We start from the raw sequence: 15,249 nt of genomic DNA, 5'->3' as shown, positions 1-15,249 counted from the left end.
TTGGATATCCAGGAACAGGGGATAGCTTTCCATTTTCTGAAGTCCTCTTCAATCTCCTTTTCTAGGGTACCATAATTTTTGTTGTGTAGGTTCTTTAATTCATTTCTTAGATTAGTTCCTAGGTATTTAATTTTTTGAAGCTATTTTTTATTAATTTGATTGGTACATTTTAGGCATACAATACAGTTACATTCATCATTGAGACCTTCTACCTTTACACACTGTATCTTGGTTCTTATTTTTTCCCCATTCCCCTGCCCTCCCTTCAACCCCTCCATCACTCCCTATTTACAAAGACTTTGTTTCCATTTTTTCATATTAATTTCATTCCCTTCTTTCCTTTCCCCTAACCCTCCCACTTCCCCTTCCCCTTTGCCCCTTTGCCCCTTTCCTTCCTATTGCACATTATCTATTTTACCTTTTAGTTCTTATTTACACTGTCAGTTTTTCACACTGGAGAAACTATTCAGTATTTGCACATGTGTGTCCTATTTATTTCACTTAATAGTATTACCTCAATGTGCATCCATTTAGCTATGAATGTCTCTAATTTCTCATTTCTTATGGCTGAGTAGTACTCCATTTATAAAAAAAAAACATATTTTCTTTATCCAGTCTCCAACTGACAGGCAATTGGGTTTCCCAGTTTTAGCTATTATAAACTGTCCTGCTATAGACATGGGTGCACATATATCTCTGTGGTATGATTCTTTTAATTCTTTGGGGAAGATACTCAGCAGGGGAATAGCTGAGTCAAATGGGACTTCCAGTCCTAGTTCTTTGAGGAATCTCCATACTGATTTCCACAGTGGTTGCACCAGTCTACACTCCCACCAGCAGTGGAACGGTGTTCCTCTTTCTCCACTGCCTCACCAGCATTTTTATTGGTTGATTTCATGATAGCAGCCATTCTTTCTAGGGCGAGGTGGAATCTCAGCATTGTTTTCATTTGTAACTCTCAAATGACCAGTGATGTTGAAAATTTTTTCATATGTTTATTTACTATTTTGACTTCTTTTTCTGAGATATTTCTGTTCATTTCTGATGCCCATTTTTGGATTGGTTCTTTAAAATTGAGAGGTCTGATTCTTTAAAGTTTTTTAAGACCTTTGTCTGAGGAAAGAAGAGCTGTTGAAAATTTTTTCCTACATTGTTGGTTTTCACTTCACACTGTGGTTTCTCTTGCTGTGCAGAAGCTTTTTAATGAGGAAAGATCACACTTGTTGATTCTTTGTGCTAGTTCACATACAACTGAGGTTTTGTTCATAAAATCCTTTCCTATGCCAATGTTTTCAAGAGTTCTATCTAACCTCTGTTCTAGCCAGTTTAGTGTTTCTGTTTTAATATTTAGAGCTTTAATCCACTTTGATTTTAGTTTAGTGCATGGTGAGAGATATAGGTCTAGTTTTAACCTTTGGCAAGTTGAAACCCAATTTTTAGCACCATTTATTAAAAAGGCTATCTTTCCTCCAGTGGGGTTGTTTGGCTCCTTTGTGGAAGATGAGGTGACTGAGTGTGTCTGGCGTTTTTTCTGCATCTTCTAATCTGTTCCACTGGTTCTCAGGTCTGTTTCTTTGCCAGAAACCCTGCTCCACTGCTGGTGGAAGTATAGACTGGTGCAACAACTGTGGAAATTAGTATGGAGATACCTCAAAGAAGTAGAACTGGAAGTCCCATTTGACCCAGTTATTTTCCTGCTGGGTATCTTCCCCAAAGAATTAAAAAATCATACCACAATGATATATGTGTACCCATATTCATAGCAGCACATTTCGTGATAGCTAAAACTTGGAAACATCCCAGTTGCCCATCAACTGGAGACTGAATAAAGAAAATGTGGTTTTTTTTAAAAAAAATAAAATGGTTTATTACTCAGCCATAAAGAACTAGAAACTAGAGACATTTATACCTAAGTGGATGCACATTGAGGTCATACTCTTATGTGAAATAAATAGGACACACATGTGTAAATACCAAATACTTTCTCTGGTGTGAAAACCTTTTAATTTTAGTGTAAATAAGAATCAAAATGTATAGTTGATATTGTGAAATAGGAAGAAAAATATTAAAAGGAATAGGGGAAGTCAGAGAGGAAGGGGAAAATAAAGAAGGGAAAGGAAAAAATATGAGAAAAGGAAAAACATGGAAACAAAGTATGTAAATAGGGAAGGGTGGAGTTCAGTGAAGGGAGGGCAGGGGAATGGTGAATGAATGAGAACCAAGATACAAGATGTACAAGATCCCAATGATGAATGTAACTGTATTGTATACCTAAAATGTACCAATAAACTAAATGGAAAAAGAAAAACAATACTGAGATTTTATCTTACTCCAGAAAGAATGACCATCAATAAAAAGTCAAATACTAATAAATACTGTCCAGGCTCTGAGGAAAAAGGAACCCTTGTACAATGTTGAGGAGGAATGTAAATTAGCATAACCAGTATGGAAATCAGTATGTACATTCCTCAAAAAATTAAAAAGAAGTTTTAATATAAGTTCCATTTGGCCTAGCTAGTCCTCTTCTAAGGATCTTTTCCAAAGAGTTACAGACATTGTATTACAGTGATACATGCATACCTATGTTTATAGTAGCACAATTCATAATAGTTAAATGTTGGAAGTGGTCTACATGTCCATCATCAGATGAGCAGATAAAGAAAATGTGATATTTATTCACAATGTTGTACTTTTCTACCAAAAAATTAAATGAGTCATTTTTAGGAAAATTGATGCACTTTGAGACTATAATATTAGTTGAAGTAAATCAGATCCACAAGCCTAAATATCTCATGGTTTCCTTTACAAGAAACAATGGACAAAATAAAAGATAGGTAATAGAAAGTTGGAATATAGATTTTTATCAAATGGAGAGGATGGAGAGATAGAGGAAGGAGGTAAGAAGGAGTGGGAAAAGGGATAAAATCTCAAGGAATTGAGATGTGTCATGTACATGCACCAACTCTATACAAGGAATTCAAGCATTATGTTCTGCAACAGTGTACTGAAAGAAAAGCTACTGGTGGGCATACTTTGTGTTTTTCTAATCAATTTGATATATTGTTAGTTGATGTGCATTCAATTCTAGTATTGTTTTTCTTTTTCTGATTTAATTCCATTCATACTGTATTGTAGCATTATTGGTTTTCTCTGTGGTGTGATGGTTTTATGAGATGTATTTTCAAGTCATAAGAGTTTTGATTCTCATTTTATTTTCTTCCTCTACTAGCTTTGTATGTATGCTGCATTCCCTTGTCTGTTCATGATAAAGGGGTCCACTAATTTGTTCAGGTTACCATGTTAAAATACTCTGTGTGTAAACAGCACACCTTCTTTTCGTCAAATTTCTGGATGCTGGAAGCCCATGATCAAAGCACTGGCAAATCAATTTCCCTTGTCCTTTCTATGCTCCTTCTTTAGGATTCTTACAATTGCTAGTGATCTGATCCTTCAGTTCTCAGATCTGTACTCAGTATTTCCCTATTTAGCGTGATGCAACATGAAGGGGTCAACATGAGTCTGTGTTTTACCTTTTGCTTAATTCCTACTGATCTGCCCTTACACAGTGTCCAAAGAATGCTCTGCTGCTCTTGGATATTTCTCTTCTTATGTATAAGCCAAAGTTCCTACTAGTCTAAGTCTCTTTATAATGTTTGTAGGTATGGGTTATCTGTAATTTTATTACTTCTCAGGTTTGGCCTTCAGAGACTTTATTAAGAGATGGAAAGTGTAAATAAGGATTAAAATGATTAAAATGAATAATTGATAATTTGAAATAGGAAGAAAAGGTCCAAAGGGGTAGAGAAAGTAGGAGGGGAAGGGGAAAGGAAAGAAGGGAAAGGAAAAATTATGAGAAAAGGAAAAAATGGAAACAAAGTCTTTGTAAATAGGGAAAGGTGCAAGGGGTTAAGGGAGCACAGGGAATGGGAAAAAAATAAGAACCAAGATACATCATGTACAGGTACAAGTACCCAATGATAAATGTAAATGTATTGTATACCTAAAATGTACCAATAAAAGAATTTAAAAAACCCAAAGAGATAGAGATTTAGCCTTGATCATGTTCTAAATTATGTAATTCTAAATGGCTCTTATTTTTGGATTATAGGTTACCATCTGTTATTATACTGATTTGAAAACTAAACTGATTTCTCTCTAAGTCACTCAATGGTCAAATAAAGAAAATTAATGGAATTTAAGATTGAAAGATAAAATTACTGAAATCTTGAGGGATGCTATGAAGCTGAGGGATATTTATGCTATCGATATACACACACTGGGTTTAAGCTGCGTCTGGCATAAGCACTGCCTCTCATATTTCAATTGCAGAAAGTTTATTTAATTAACCCAGAACTACAGCTCCTCTGTTCTGAAATACAAGTAATGAGATTTTTCTTTCTGCAGGCCACTCCAAGGCTAAGGCAGGCCTCTGTGTTACTTTGGAGATGCCACATTCCTTCGAATGCTGGATTTGACTTAAGAACTCAAGGGCCTTGCCTAACTTTTCTTAGATTGCACTGATGTTGCTTAAGTTACCTCCCTCCCTCCCCCTTGCCTTCCCTTCCTTCTGCCTTTCTTTGCCTTCCTTTTTTATCCCAACTTCCATTCTTTTCACTTTTTATCATTCTTTGTTTCTTCCACAGTCAAAGCCTGTCATGAATCATAGTTCTACTTCTCTGTCTCTCCTGCTCTCTCTTTCTCTCTTTCTCTCTCTCTCTCACTCTCTCTCTCTCATCTTCTCTCCTCCTTCTCCTTTTCTCTTCTTCTGTCCCTCTCCCTCTCTTTCCCTCTCCATTTTCTCTCAGAAGCGTCCATCCTAATAAATTAATTGCCTTTTAATCTCATTGTAGAGCATTGTCTTGGAACATTTAGAATGACTGAATAACAAAACCAAAAAACCCGACAAGTTACTAATGAAAAAGTAGCAGAAGAAATCTAAAGAGTGAAGAGGAACATAAAGATGACATTAAGAAGTAATAAAAATAACAATTTTTCTTGATATAGCAAACCCAGAGGTCGGTTCTTTGAAAAACATCTAAAATGAATTTCATACAAAGTTAATTATTAAGTTATAATTAGAAAATTCTTGAAATAAGAAAGAGACATAGCTTTAGGTAAAGCAGAGACTATGGAGATATCATGCTAATGAAAAAAAATCTTACATGAAAGAAATTATTGACCTGAAAAATACAACGTACTCCATATAATTCTTGAAAATCAGAGACCCCAAATAGATTTATAACAGTAAATTAATTAAATTAAAAGAAATAATTTAAAACTCATTCCAATAAAATTCCAAGATCAAAATGCTTTATGGTAGGCTGGGGATTTAGCTTAGTGGTTCCTCCTCCTGCCTTGCACGTGCAAGTTCCTGAGTTCGATCCCTAGCACCAAAAAATTGCTTTATGGTTAAGTTCAAGTAATTACAGCAGATCATTACAATTTCATAGTATATAAGGTATCTTTTCGAGAAGAAAAAAACTTTTCAATTCTTTACATTGTGTTAGTTTAACTCTAATATTGCATGATTAAGATAAGAAAGGATACAATTAATCTAACATATGAGTGCAATACAAAATATTAATCAAATACAAATAATATCTCTTTAAATTTAATGAATTAAAATGATTTGCCACAAGAATGGAAACAATAACATTCTGTCAATTATTAGATATATTACCACACTAAACAGCAACTGCAAAGTTAATTATAGGTTTTGTCAAAAGTATCTCAAAAGTATTTGCTAAGACTCAATTCATAATTATAGAGAAAAACACATTATCAGACTAGGAATAAAATACACCCCCCTCTTGGGGCTTGAACAGGTCCTTTGCACTGAGCAATGTCTCCACCCCCTTTTTTTAAAATTTTGAGACAGGGTCTCAATGAATTGCCCACTTGGGACTTGAACCTCTGCTCCCCACCCCAGATGATAGTATTACAGGCAAGTCCAACTGTGCCCAACTCAAAGTGAACTTTTTATTTAACCTGATACAGAGTAGTAAAATTTATAAATAAGAATCATATTTAAGTCGAAGTATTTAAAGAATGCTATCACAATAACCTTATACTTCAAAATCACAACTGTTACAACAAAAGACAAATAAATATAAGAATTGAAAAGACACAAGATTACAATGATTACAGTTGATGTATTTATCACTGTAAGTGGTTAGCTTGTTATTACTGTAGCTGTTTTGATTGCATAGGAATACTCCTGACTCAGTGGACAATTTCATGCCAGTGAATCAGTCTGCTGATTCAACCATCACATACAGGGAGAGGGACAGAAAGAGGTGCCAACCCCAGAACTCAAACTGGATTAGACTGTGCAGGAACTCCTGCAAGCTGGCAGAAAAAAGCCCTGAGCATGAGTTAGCTCCATTCTGCAGGGGAAAATTCAGAAGAGTTACTGGAGTGTGATAACTCAGACTGTCTGGCAAAAAAGCTACACATGAATCACATGGACAAAGTCTCCTTGGAATATTTATTCTGTGTTCCCATTGGATATCTTAAAGATTTGAGTTTTTGTTTCTTTTCTGATTTATTTAGAAGTGTGGGGTTATGTTATGTTCTTCTATGGGTTTTTGTGTTTATTGTTTAATTTTGTTTATGTTGGTTTTCATGTTCTCTCTTTCTTGTGCAATGTTCTATGGTTGTCTCTGAAAAGTGTTCTTTGGGTTGAAATCTTCAAAGGAGACTTCAGACATGGCCACTGCAATGTGTTTCATTAATCTCTGTTTCTTTTCTTTTATGATAGATTTTCCTCCTTTCTGTGTTCCTTGTTAATGTTCTCTAAGTCTCTCCAACATAGCTCTTTCTCTACTCGACCATGTGGGATCTTCCAGATCATTCCTTCTAAGTGGATCTTTCCTCAGCTTCAATGCTGTGACTCCTCCTTTCATCAGCCAAATTGAATCCCCTATTGCAGACTTTTGCCTGATCCAAGATCAATTCCATTGTTTGGCTGGTGCTTCTGGTATCCCATGCAGAGTGGAAATAATCCAGAACCACCTCCAAATTCATGGTGGTTTAACCAAGGTATGGAATCCACAGTTGTGGAATTGGTTGGGGACCATCTTGCAGGTCTGAGAGTTATGCCAGGGCCCAGTCTGAGCCAGATTTTGTTAAGCCTTGTGTGTTTGCCTCATAATAGAACAGAGTTGAGGGTGTAAATAATACTGTACAAAATTAAGACCTATTATAGATACCTTTATATAAACTTCTGATTCTTATAATTCCTGGAACAAGATTCACATTTTTAAGTGTTTCACTTCTCAAACTGTATAAGCACTCACTCTGTAAAGTTTCATATTTTCTTGAGCTTGTCAGAAACCCACTCTAGCATATCAATTTTTGGTAGGAGAGTTGCAGAAAAGAATTGCTTTCATGTCTAGCTTTAGATTAAAGTTTTCTCTGGCTTTTCTAAAACATACTCATAAAACAGTTCTCATCTTTTGGGTTAAAAGTAGCATGTTTATTCATATTATTCATCTTAATAGTTCTTAGGCTATGTTTAAATGATTATTAACTTATAATTGACATGGAGAAATTGTTTGGGTATTAAATTTGAAAACACCATTAAGAATTTTGGAAAAAAGTGTCCAATTTTTGCAAAATCAAGGATCCAGAATACCCATTTAGAGTTTTTACTTTGAGAACTCTGTCTGTTTTTTTCTAGTGGAGAATAATTGAGGTGTTAATAAATGCACTTTCTCTTGTCATTCTAAAATATTTTGACTTATTCATAGACACACTTAAAATGTTGCTTACATTGCTTGATTTTTGTTCAATCAGAAATGTGTTTTGGCCTCTCTTCTGTTTAATGTTTAACTTTGGCACAAATTTTGTTTTGAATTATGAAGTAATTCTTACTTTTAGAAATGCTTGAATGATTTAAATAAAATAAAATAAAAATATATGCAATGCCATACATTACTCGAAATCATTCATCGGGCTGTTGAGTTTTTGTCTAAAAGAAAGAGAGTTATCCTTGGACTATGTTTAATGTAGACAGCTTAGATATAGAGTTTCTTTTAGAGCAGACTTTCCCCAATTTGTATTTGCCTCAAACATGGTTAGAAAGAAACAGTTAAAATATGGAGGGGTGACATCAACAATAAGAATTTAATTGAATTTGAGTTGCCTGATTTTTGAAGGTGATTCAACAAAACTGTCTCTGTTCTGAATTATTTGCTGATAGAAAGAGACAGAAGAAGGAGAAAGAACTACAAAATATATGTAAACAAAAGCAAAACGCAAACAAAATTTTGCTGTAGTGCAATGTAATGGATTCAGAAAATGGTAGTTACTGTTACAAGAAAATACTGTGTGTATTTCCTGCTGTCAGTGTGGTGTGGGTAGAACAAGCTCAGGAATGGAACTGGAGAAGAACTTTAGGTGAGCCATGAACAGGTCTTCTTGCCCACCTTGAGAATTTCTTCTACTTCATGGTACCCAAATATTTCATATGCGACATATTCACATTTACAGTATTATATTAAAAATAAATGCTTATATGCTTCTTTGCTGATAACTGTTAAAATGAAATCCCTGTATTGTAAGGGTATCTGTTACTGCCAGAAAAATAGCAAATCTTCTTTCTTTCTTGCTCTTCCTCCTTAAATCACAGAATGTGTAATGAGGTTTGATGGTAGTCTTGTTCAATGTGAAAATGCTGAATATTTTCACGTCCATGATGTAAGCAATCACATTAGTTCTAGGTGACTTTATCTTGCATTCTTTGGGGATTTTTCTCACTTTTCTCAGTTGAATAAACTTAATGAAAAAAAATTAAAGTATTACTATCATCTTTAAGTGTTTCAGTTGGCTGTTGATATGCTTTGTCACTTAAATATTCATGTAGAGCTTGGGGGTTTGGTATATTCTCTAAGAAAATTAATGTATTCCTCATAAGCCTACATTATAGAAAGTATTTTTCATATTTTATTTTTATACTTGATTTTAGTCAATAGAAGAGATTCATTTTATTTTTTAAGAAAATGGAGGCTATCATGATAAAGGAAAAATTGAGGCTCAACTGTAAATTAATGGACTGAAAAATCCTCACTGCATTCACTGCCAAAAATTGCAATGAAACGAGGACAAGAGTAGTAAGAAGCTCAGAGTAAATTTAGAAAGAAATTCTGTAGGTGTCAGGTAGCAATTAAATGCACCCCTTTGTGAGGTGTGGTGGTGCATGGAAGTAATCCTAATACTTGGGAGACAGAAACAGGAGGATTACAAGTTTGGGGTCAACCTAGGCAATCTAGTGAAGTCCCAGTTTCAAAATAAATTTAAAAGGCCTGGGATGTAGTTTAGCATTCCTCTTATCTATTCAGGCCCTGAGCTGAAGCCCAACTATAATGTACGTGCGCACACACACACACACACACACACACACACACACACACAAGGCAGCTATTAACATAGTACTCCAGGTTTTTTCACTTCATGAAAAGTTGTTCAAATATACTTGCATATTTAGTGGAGGTTGAAAGTAATATAGCCAGCCAGTGCTTCTTTACTTTCTGGCATGTAGAAGAGACTCAAAAATAGTTCTTAAGTGCTAACTTTGGCAGCATATATACTAAAATTGGAATGATACAGAAAAGATTAGCAAAAAAAAAAATAGTTGTTAAATAAATAAAGTATTGGATATTCATGTATTTTTTCTCAATATTAAATTTGTATATAATAAAAGGCCACACAAAAAAAGGCCACAAATCAACAAATATTTTAGGACTTACTCTAGTAAGACTTAATACGTTAAAATGTTCAGGAAAATATTTTTTTAAATTTCTGTACAATCAGGAATTTGCTTATATTAGAACACACTATTAATTAAAATTCATATTATATTAGAGTTTGATTTAAACTATTTAGGATTTTCTCTTGGTCATTAGAAGCAAATTAATGGAATTTATTTTAGTTTGAAAATATTATTAGAAATTTTATTATGAAGTCTAAAAGCTTGAAATAGGATCTGATTCATCATTTTAACTTGTATTCAATAGAATGCCTTTTAAAGGTAGTGGACTTTTTTACAATTCTTGGTAAAAAACCTAATGTGAAACTACTTAAAATTCTTATTTGTTCATTTAATTTTTGATGTGTATCATGAATATATATTTATAAAATAATTGGTATATTTTAATAAATCTGTAACTAATAAAATATTTGATGCCATTATTTAAGCTTTGTTGCCACTTCTGCTGGAATCTTTACTCATTACACTTCTATTTTAAGATTGAGTTTATTTATTCAGATTGTCTGTTAATTATTAATAATCTTAGTTACACTTTTGTTATTGTGTTAAATTATTTGTTATCAATTTTTTAAAGTTCCTGTAATTTTACAAAGTCTTTACAAATAACATTGTATTTGTCCTTAATCAATAATATATTTACTTTCATAATAGTAGTTTTTCATCACTAAATTGTTCATTGTTTTTGCTACAACTTTATTTTATTTATTGTGGTAAGCAATACAATGATAGCTAGAAAGTTTGAGCATTAATCTTAATAGTTAAATAATGTTATATCCTAAATTGGATTGTGAATTACTATTTTACCTCATACTCCCAAAAGTATACCTTAAATGTCAAATCACATAATCGAAAATGTGATCCTTAGTTTATTATATTTAATTGATAAATGAAGTTTGGTGCCAAGAATGCAACTTTGTTTCTTGCTTTTAAGAAGCCAGAGTATCTCTTGATTTGAATTCAGAACATTTTTTTCAATAATGGGACAAAAAGCAGTTTCTGGACTTTTACATCAAAATTAAATTCAAATGATATTATTGAAGTATAATATTAATGTTGACTTAAATTGATTCTTGCTTTAAAATTTAACATGTAATATTATACTTTGTAATAGTATAATATAAAATAATAATAGATTGTATTAAAACCATTTAAAAACTACCTGTGCAAAAGGAGTACTTTACAATTTTTATTAATAGTTGGATTTTAAATATCTGACATTTTAATCATCTTACATAGCTTGCAGAGAATTTTTTTTTTGGTACCGGGGATCAAACTCGGGTCCTTGCGCTTGCGCGGCAGGTGGCAAAACAGCTGAGCTAAATCCCCAGCCTGCTTACAGAGAATTTCGAAGAGTTGATCTAATTAAGACTCTATACTACCATAGATTTTATTGGGCTGGTATTCTATTAATTTTACTATTAAGTAATCTTAATACTACAAAAAACAAGTGTCTTATTCAGAATCAGCCAATGAGCAAGTGGAGGAACCTGGACTAGATTTTAACTCTTTCTATTATGAAAGGTTTCTGTTTTCTCTAAACAGATTCATGCAATCAATTTCTTTGAACAATTGGATGTATATCTATATGTATAGATATAAGTTCAGAATTAGAATTTGTAGCAAAAATCTATTACTTTAAAAATTTTTAACTTTTTATTTACATATAAAATTTGTATTTATTTATAGGGCACAGTCTTATAATCTCACAAATGTTTATAATATTAATGATTAAATCAGGATAACTCATATTTCCATGCCCTCAAATATTATTTCTGTGTGTTGAAAACTTTCAGACAATTTTTGCTCTAGCTATTGCAAATGTACAATTAATTGTAGAATATTGTTATGTAATATGCTATAGAATACTAGCACTATGTCTTTCCCACTAGCTGGATTTTGGTGCCTATTACCCACTGTCTCTCTATGCCCTTCACTTCCTATCCTCTACTGACCTCTATTAACAGTTAATATTGTAAATTCACTTGTCAATGGACATCTTTGTTGCTTCCATCTCTGGCTGTTGTGAACAGTCCTTCAGTGAACAAGGTAGTGTAGCTGCCTCTTGGACAGAGTGATTTCCCCCCCTTTCAATATATAGCCAAGGAGTGAGATTACTGGCTCTTATCTTTGTTCTATGCTTTTGAGTAACCCCTGCACTGTTTTTCATAATCACTATACTAATGTACATTCTCACCAACAATGTATAAAAGTTCCTCTTCTTCCCTATCCTTGTGAGCATCTGTTTTTCTCTTTTTTTGTTAATCCTTTAGTTGATGTAAAACATTAATATTGTATGTAATAAGATAGTAGAATATAACATTTTGACACATGTATACATTGTGTAAAGCTTAAATTAGATTAATTATATTTATATCCTCAACCATTTATCTTTTCAAAATCCTTACAGGTTTTTAAGACATACAGTGCAGAGTTGATATCTACAGTCATCCTATTGTACAATTAAACACCAGAGCTTCTTGATCCTAACTATAACTCAGTACTCACTGATGATGTTTTGAAGCCATTAAAAATAAAAACCCTTTATCATAGAACATACTAAAGTACATGGGCCAGTTTCAGCCATAATTTGCCAACCTCTATTTCCTGAAAATCAAATTAATTGGCTACTTACTTCTTTATATTTGACTATATTTCATAGTACTGGAATCATACAATATGTAATATTTTTAAACATGTATTATTTTTTACATTTCTTCTTTTTACCTGAAGAGCTAAGCTTGGAATTTGAAAGATATGTATTTTTGCATATGTTTTCCTCCATCAGATGAATGAATAAACACATAAGCAAAGTATGGGCAATGAAAATTTCCCCCAAATGATAGTTTTGTGCCTTCTCAACTCATAAATGTACATTAAAGGAAAATTGAAATTGTTGAAAACAAGTCACTTTTTTTCTAAGGGATCTGCTTTTTTTAGGACATTTTTGTTCTCAAAATTTCAAACATAGTTTTTTATTTAAAATTGTGTAAATGGAAATATCCATGAAGCTTCTTAGTGAAGGCCTCTTTGCTGTGTATGTCTCCTTTTGGGAATTCCAGATATTATATAATGCTTGTTTGTGTGTTTGCTATCTAGCTACAGAGATTGCAAGCTGAAAATCCTTCAGGGTGGGACAACACAGAATTAATTGAAACAGAAAAACAAGGACTAGAGAGAGAAAACAGAAGACTAAAAGTCCAGTTGAACGAAATAGAAGAGCTCCTGGAAAGGAAAAACAGATTAGGTGTAAACTTTCAAAGTCCTGATGTCAAGACATCACAAATTGAATTGCAAGAAAAGAACAATGCATGGTGTTCCTGGAAGCATCTGTTCTCTTACTGTGTATTTCCTTCTGATGCTTAGGTGGGTGCTGCTTTCTCCCTGGTCCACCTCCACATCTGAATATATCTCTTTGTGCTAATATCTGACAGCTTGCTCTTTTCCTGTTTTAATAAATGTAATGTTGCTTATGTATCTGAAATAGAGTGTAACAAATTTTGGATGAAAATGTGAAAATATGACAAAGGAAGACAAGATGCATCTTGTTTTGCTTTCCATTATAGCGTTGTGTGAGTATTTTCTAAGCTATTGAGCTTATTTTCAATAAATGTGCTTATCTACTAATTTGAGCATCTCTACAACAGCATTTATTGGTACCTATGATAAGTATTTGCATAAACATTTAAATTTACCTGAGGCTTACTGTTCTCTGATTCCATTTTTTGTCTCAGAATGATTATTTTGATAGGGGCCAGAGATTTAACTCAGTGGCATGGCGCCTGTCTCCCAAGAGAAAGGCCCTGAGTTCGATCCCTGGTACCACAAAAAACAAAAAACAACAAAAAAGAAAAACAATAACCCCCCCAAGAATCATTATTTTTAGTCAATTAAATGCAACTTTTTTTCAAAGAGCTCTTTTAACCATAATGTGAAAACCAGGATTAAATTCAAAAATTTAACTTTGGCAAATTTAGATTGTCTGGATGTTTTTCCTTTAAGCCAATAGAGATGGGGCCTATAGAAAGGAACGTTTTTTTCTTTTTATAAATAATTTGCAGACTTTTAAATGTACTTTCAGTGATAGACAAAACTATAATTTGTGTGGTTTACTATAAATATGCTACAATATATATGCAGCTTGCTTACAAATTCTTCCATTAAAGTATCTATAGTATCTAAATGTATGATTCAATTTTCTATTCAAATTCTTTTAAAAACTTTAAAAGTGACTGAAAATTTCATGGTTGTAAATTATATAAGTTGTTCATACTCTTACAAACTCTAAGAGCTAAATAGTCAAAACATTTAATTCAATGTCATTTGCCTATTTCATAATTTTTGGGATGTATTACAAATTCAAGATTAAAATGCATTCATGCTTCATGACTTGACAATACAAATGTTTAAAGTTAAATGTCATAGTCAATGATCATAACTTTGTATAGTAAAGATTTATCATCTATCCTAATGCTGTATTTTGTTCTGAAATACATAAAACTCACAAATCTGTAGAGAAACTCTCCTGATTTCTGAACAGAATTATCTCAATTAAGGAATGTGGTTTGATAATCAAAATACGTTTTTCTATTTGCTTCATTTAAATAGGACAAGGTCATATTTATGTCATTTTTGTGTCAGCAACTACTCTAGACTCTAATAATGGGAAGATGAATGAATCATCAACCCTGCCAGACATGAGCTTAGAGTCTATGTAGGCAGACAAATATGCATAACACATTGAGAAGATTGTAAAGAATAAAGCAGAATGAGAACATAGATAAAGAAGTAATTCTTTCTACCTAATTTTGAGACCTTTCTAGTTATATCAAAATGTCAGGATGTAAGATAAGTCAGTGAGGGAATATGAGGGCTTATGGCAGTTGTTTGGAGCTGGCATAGGTGCTATTGGCATCTCCTGTCACCAGGGTTCACCAAGGTCAAACCTGAACTGCTTGGGATGAGGCACAATTTGGAAACTATAGGATTCTGGGAAGTCTAGCCAAAATGGTGGGTCTGTTCAATACTTAGAAGATTGTTAAGACTGTTTAAGTGTTTACCAGTTTGATGCTGACAGTGAATATTGGTGATTTTTATCCACTTCATTATGAATTCAGATTCCTGAAACCAAAATAATTACCTATTATGTACCTGCTACAGGTCAAAACCCTAACATCAGAAAATCTCAAAATGTCAAGATTCAGGTGTTTCTATATACCAAATGAATCAGAGAAATGTAAAATATCAAGTGAAAAACCAGGGAATGAGGTAGAGTTTATCATAATACAAGACATGATTATAGTTTTAATATCATATATATGATATTGTATATGTATATATACTTATATGCCACATATAAATATCATATCTCTCTTGTCTTTTTCTGTCTCTATATACCTATATTTTTCTGTATATTTGTGTAGATATGTGTGTGTACCATATACAGTAGGATCTTTTATTTCATTTTTGTTGACCTCCACCTC

The 15,249-nt window shown here is 32.9% G+C and overlaps 1 protein-coding gene across 2 annotated transcripts in view; it reads left to right on the top strand.

The window, feature by feature from the left end:
* Positions 1 to 13,393, top strand: part of Ccdc102b (coiled-coil domain containing 102B) — a 133,995-nt gene extending 120,602 nt beyond the window's left edge. For both annotated transcript variants that reach the window (XM_087191464.1, XM_021246709.2), the window contains one exon: positions 12,866 to 13,393. In XM_087191464.1, coding sequence (XP_087047590.1) covers positions 12,866 to 13,132 — 267 coding nt within the window. In that variant the 3' untranslated portion in view covers positions 13,133 to 13,393. The remainder of the gene's footprint in view (positions 1 to 12,865) is intronic.
* Positions 13,394 to 15,249: the final 1,856 nt, after the last annotated feature.

The sequence above is a fragment of the Heterocephalus glaber genome, unplaced genomic scaffold (genome assembly GCF_053883595.1).
Source record: "Heterocephalus glaber isolate CG9 unplaced genomic scaffold, H.glaber_assembly_v1.0 deba00000331, whole genome shotgun sequence".
NCBI classification, from domain to species: Eukaryota; Metazoa; Chordata; class Mammalia; order Rodentia; family Bathyergidae; genus Heterocephalus; species Heterocephalus glaber.
This window is presented reverse-complemented; position numbering and strand designations above follow the sequence as displayed.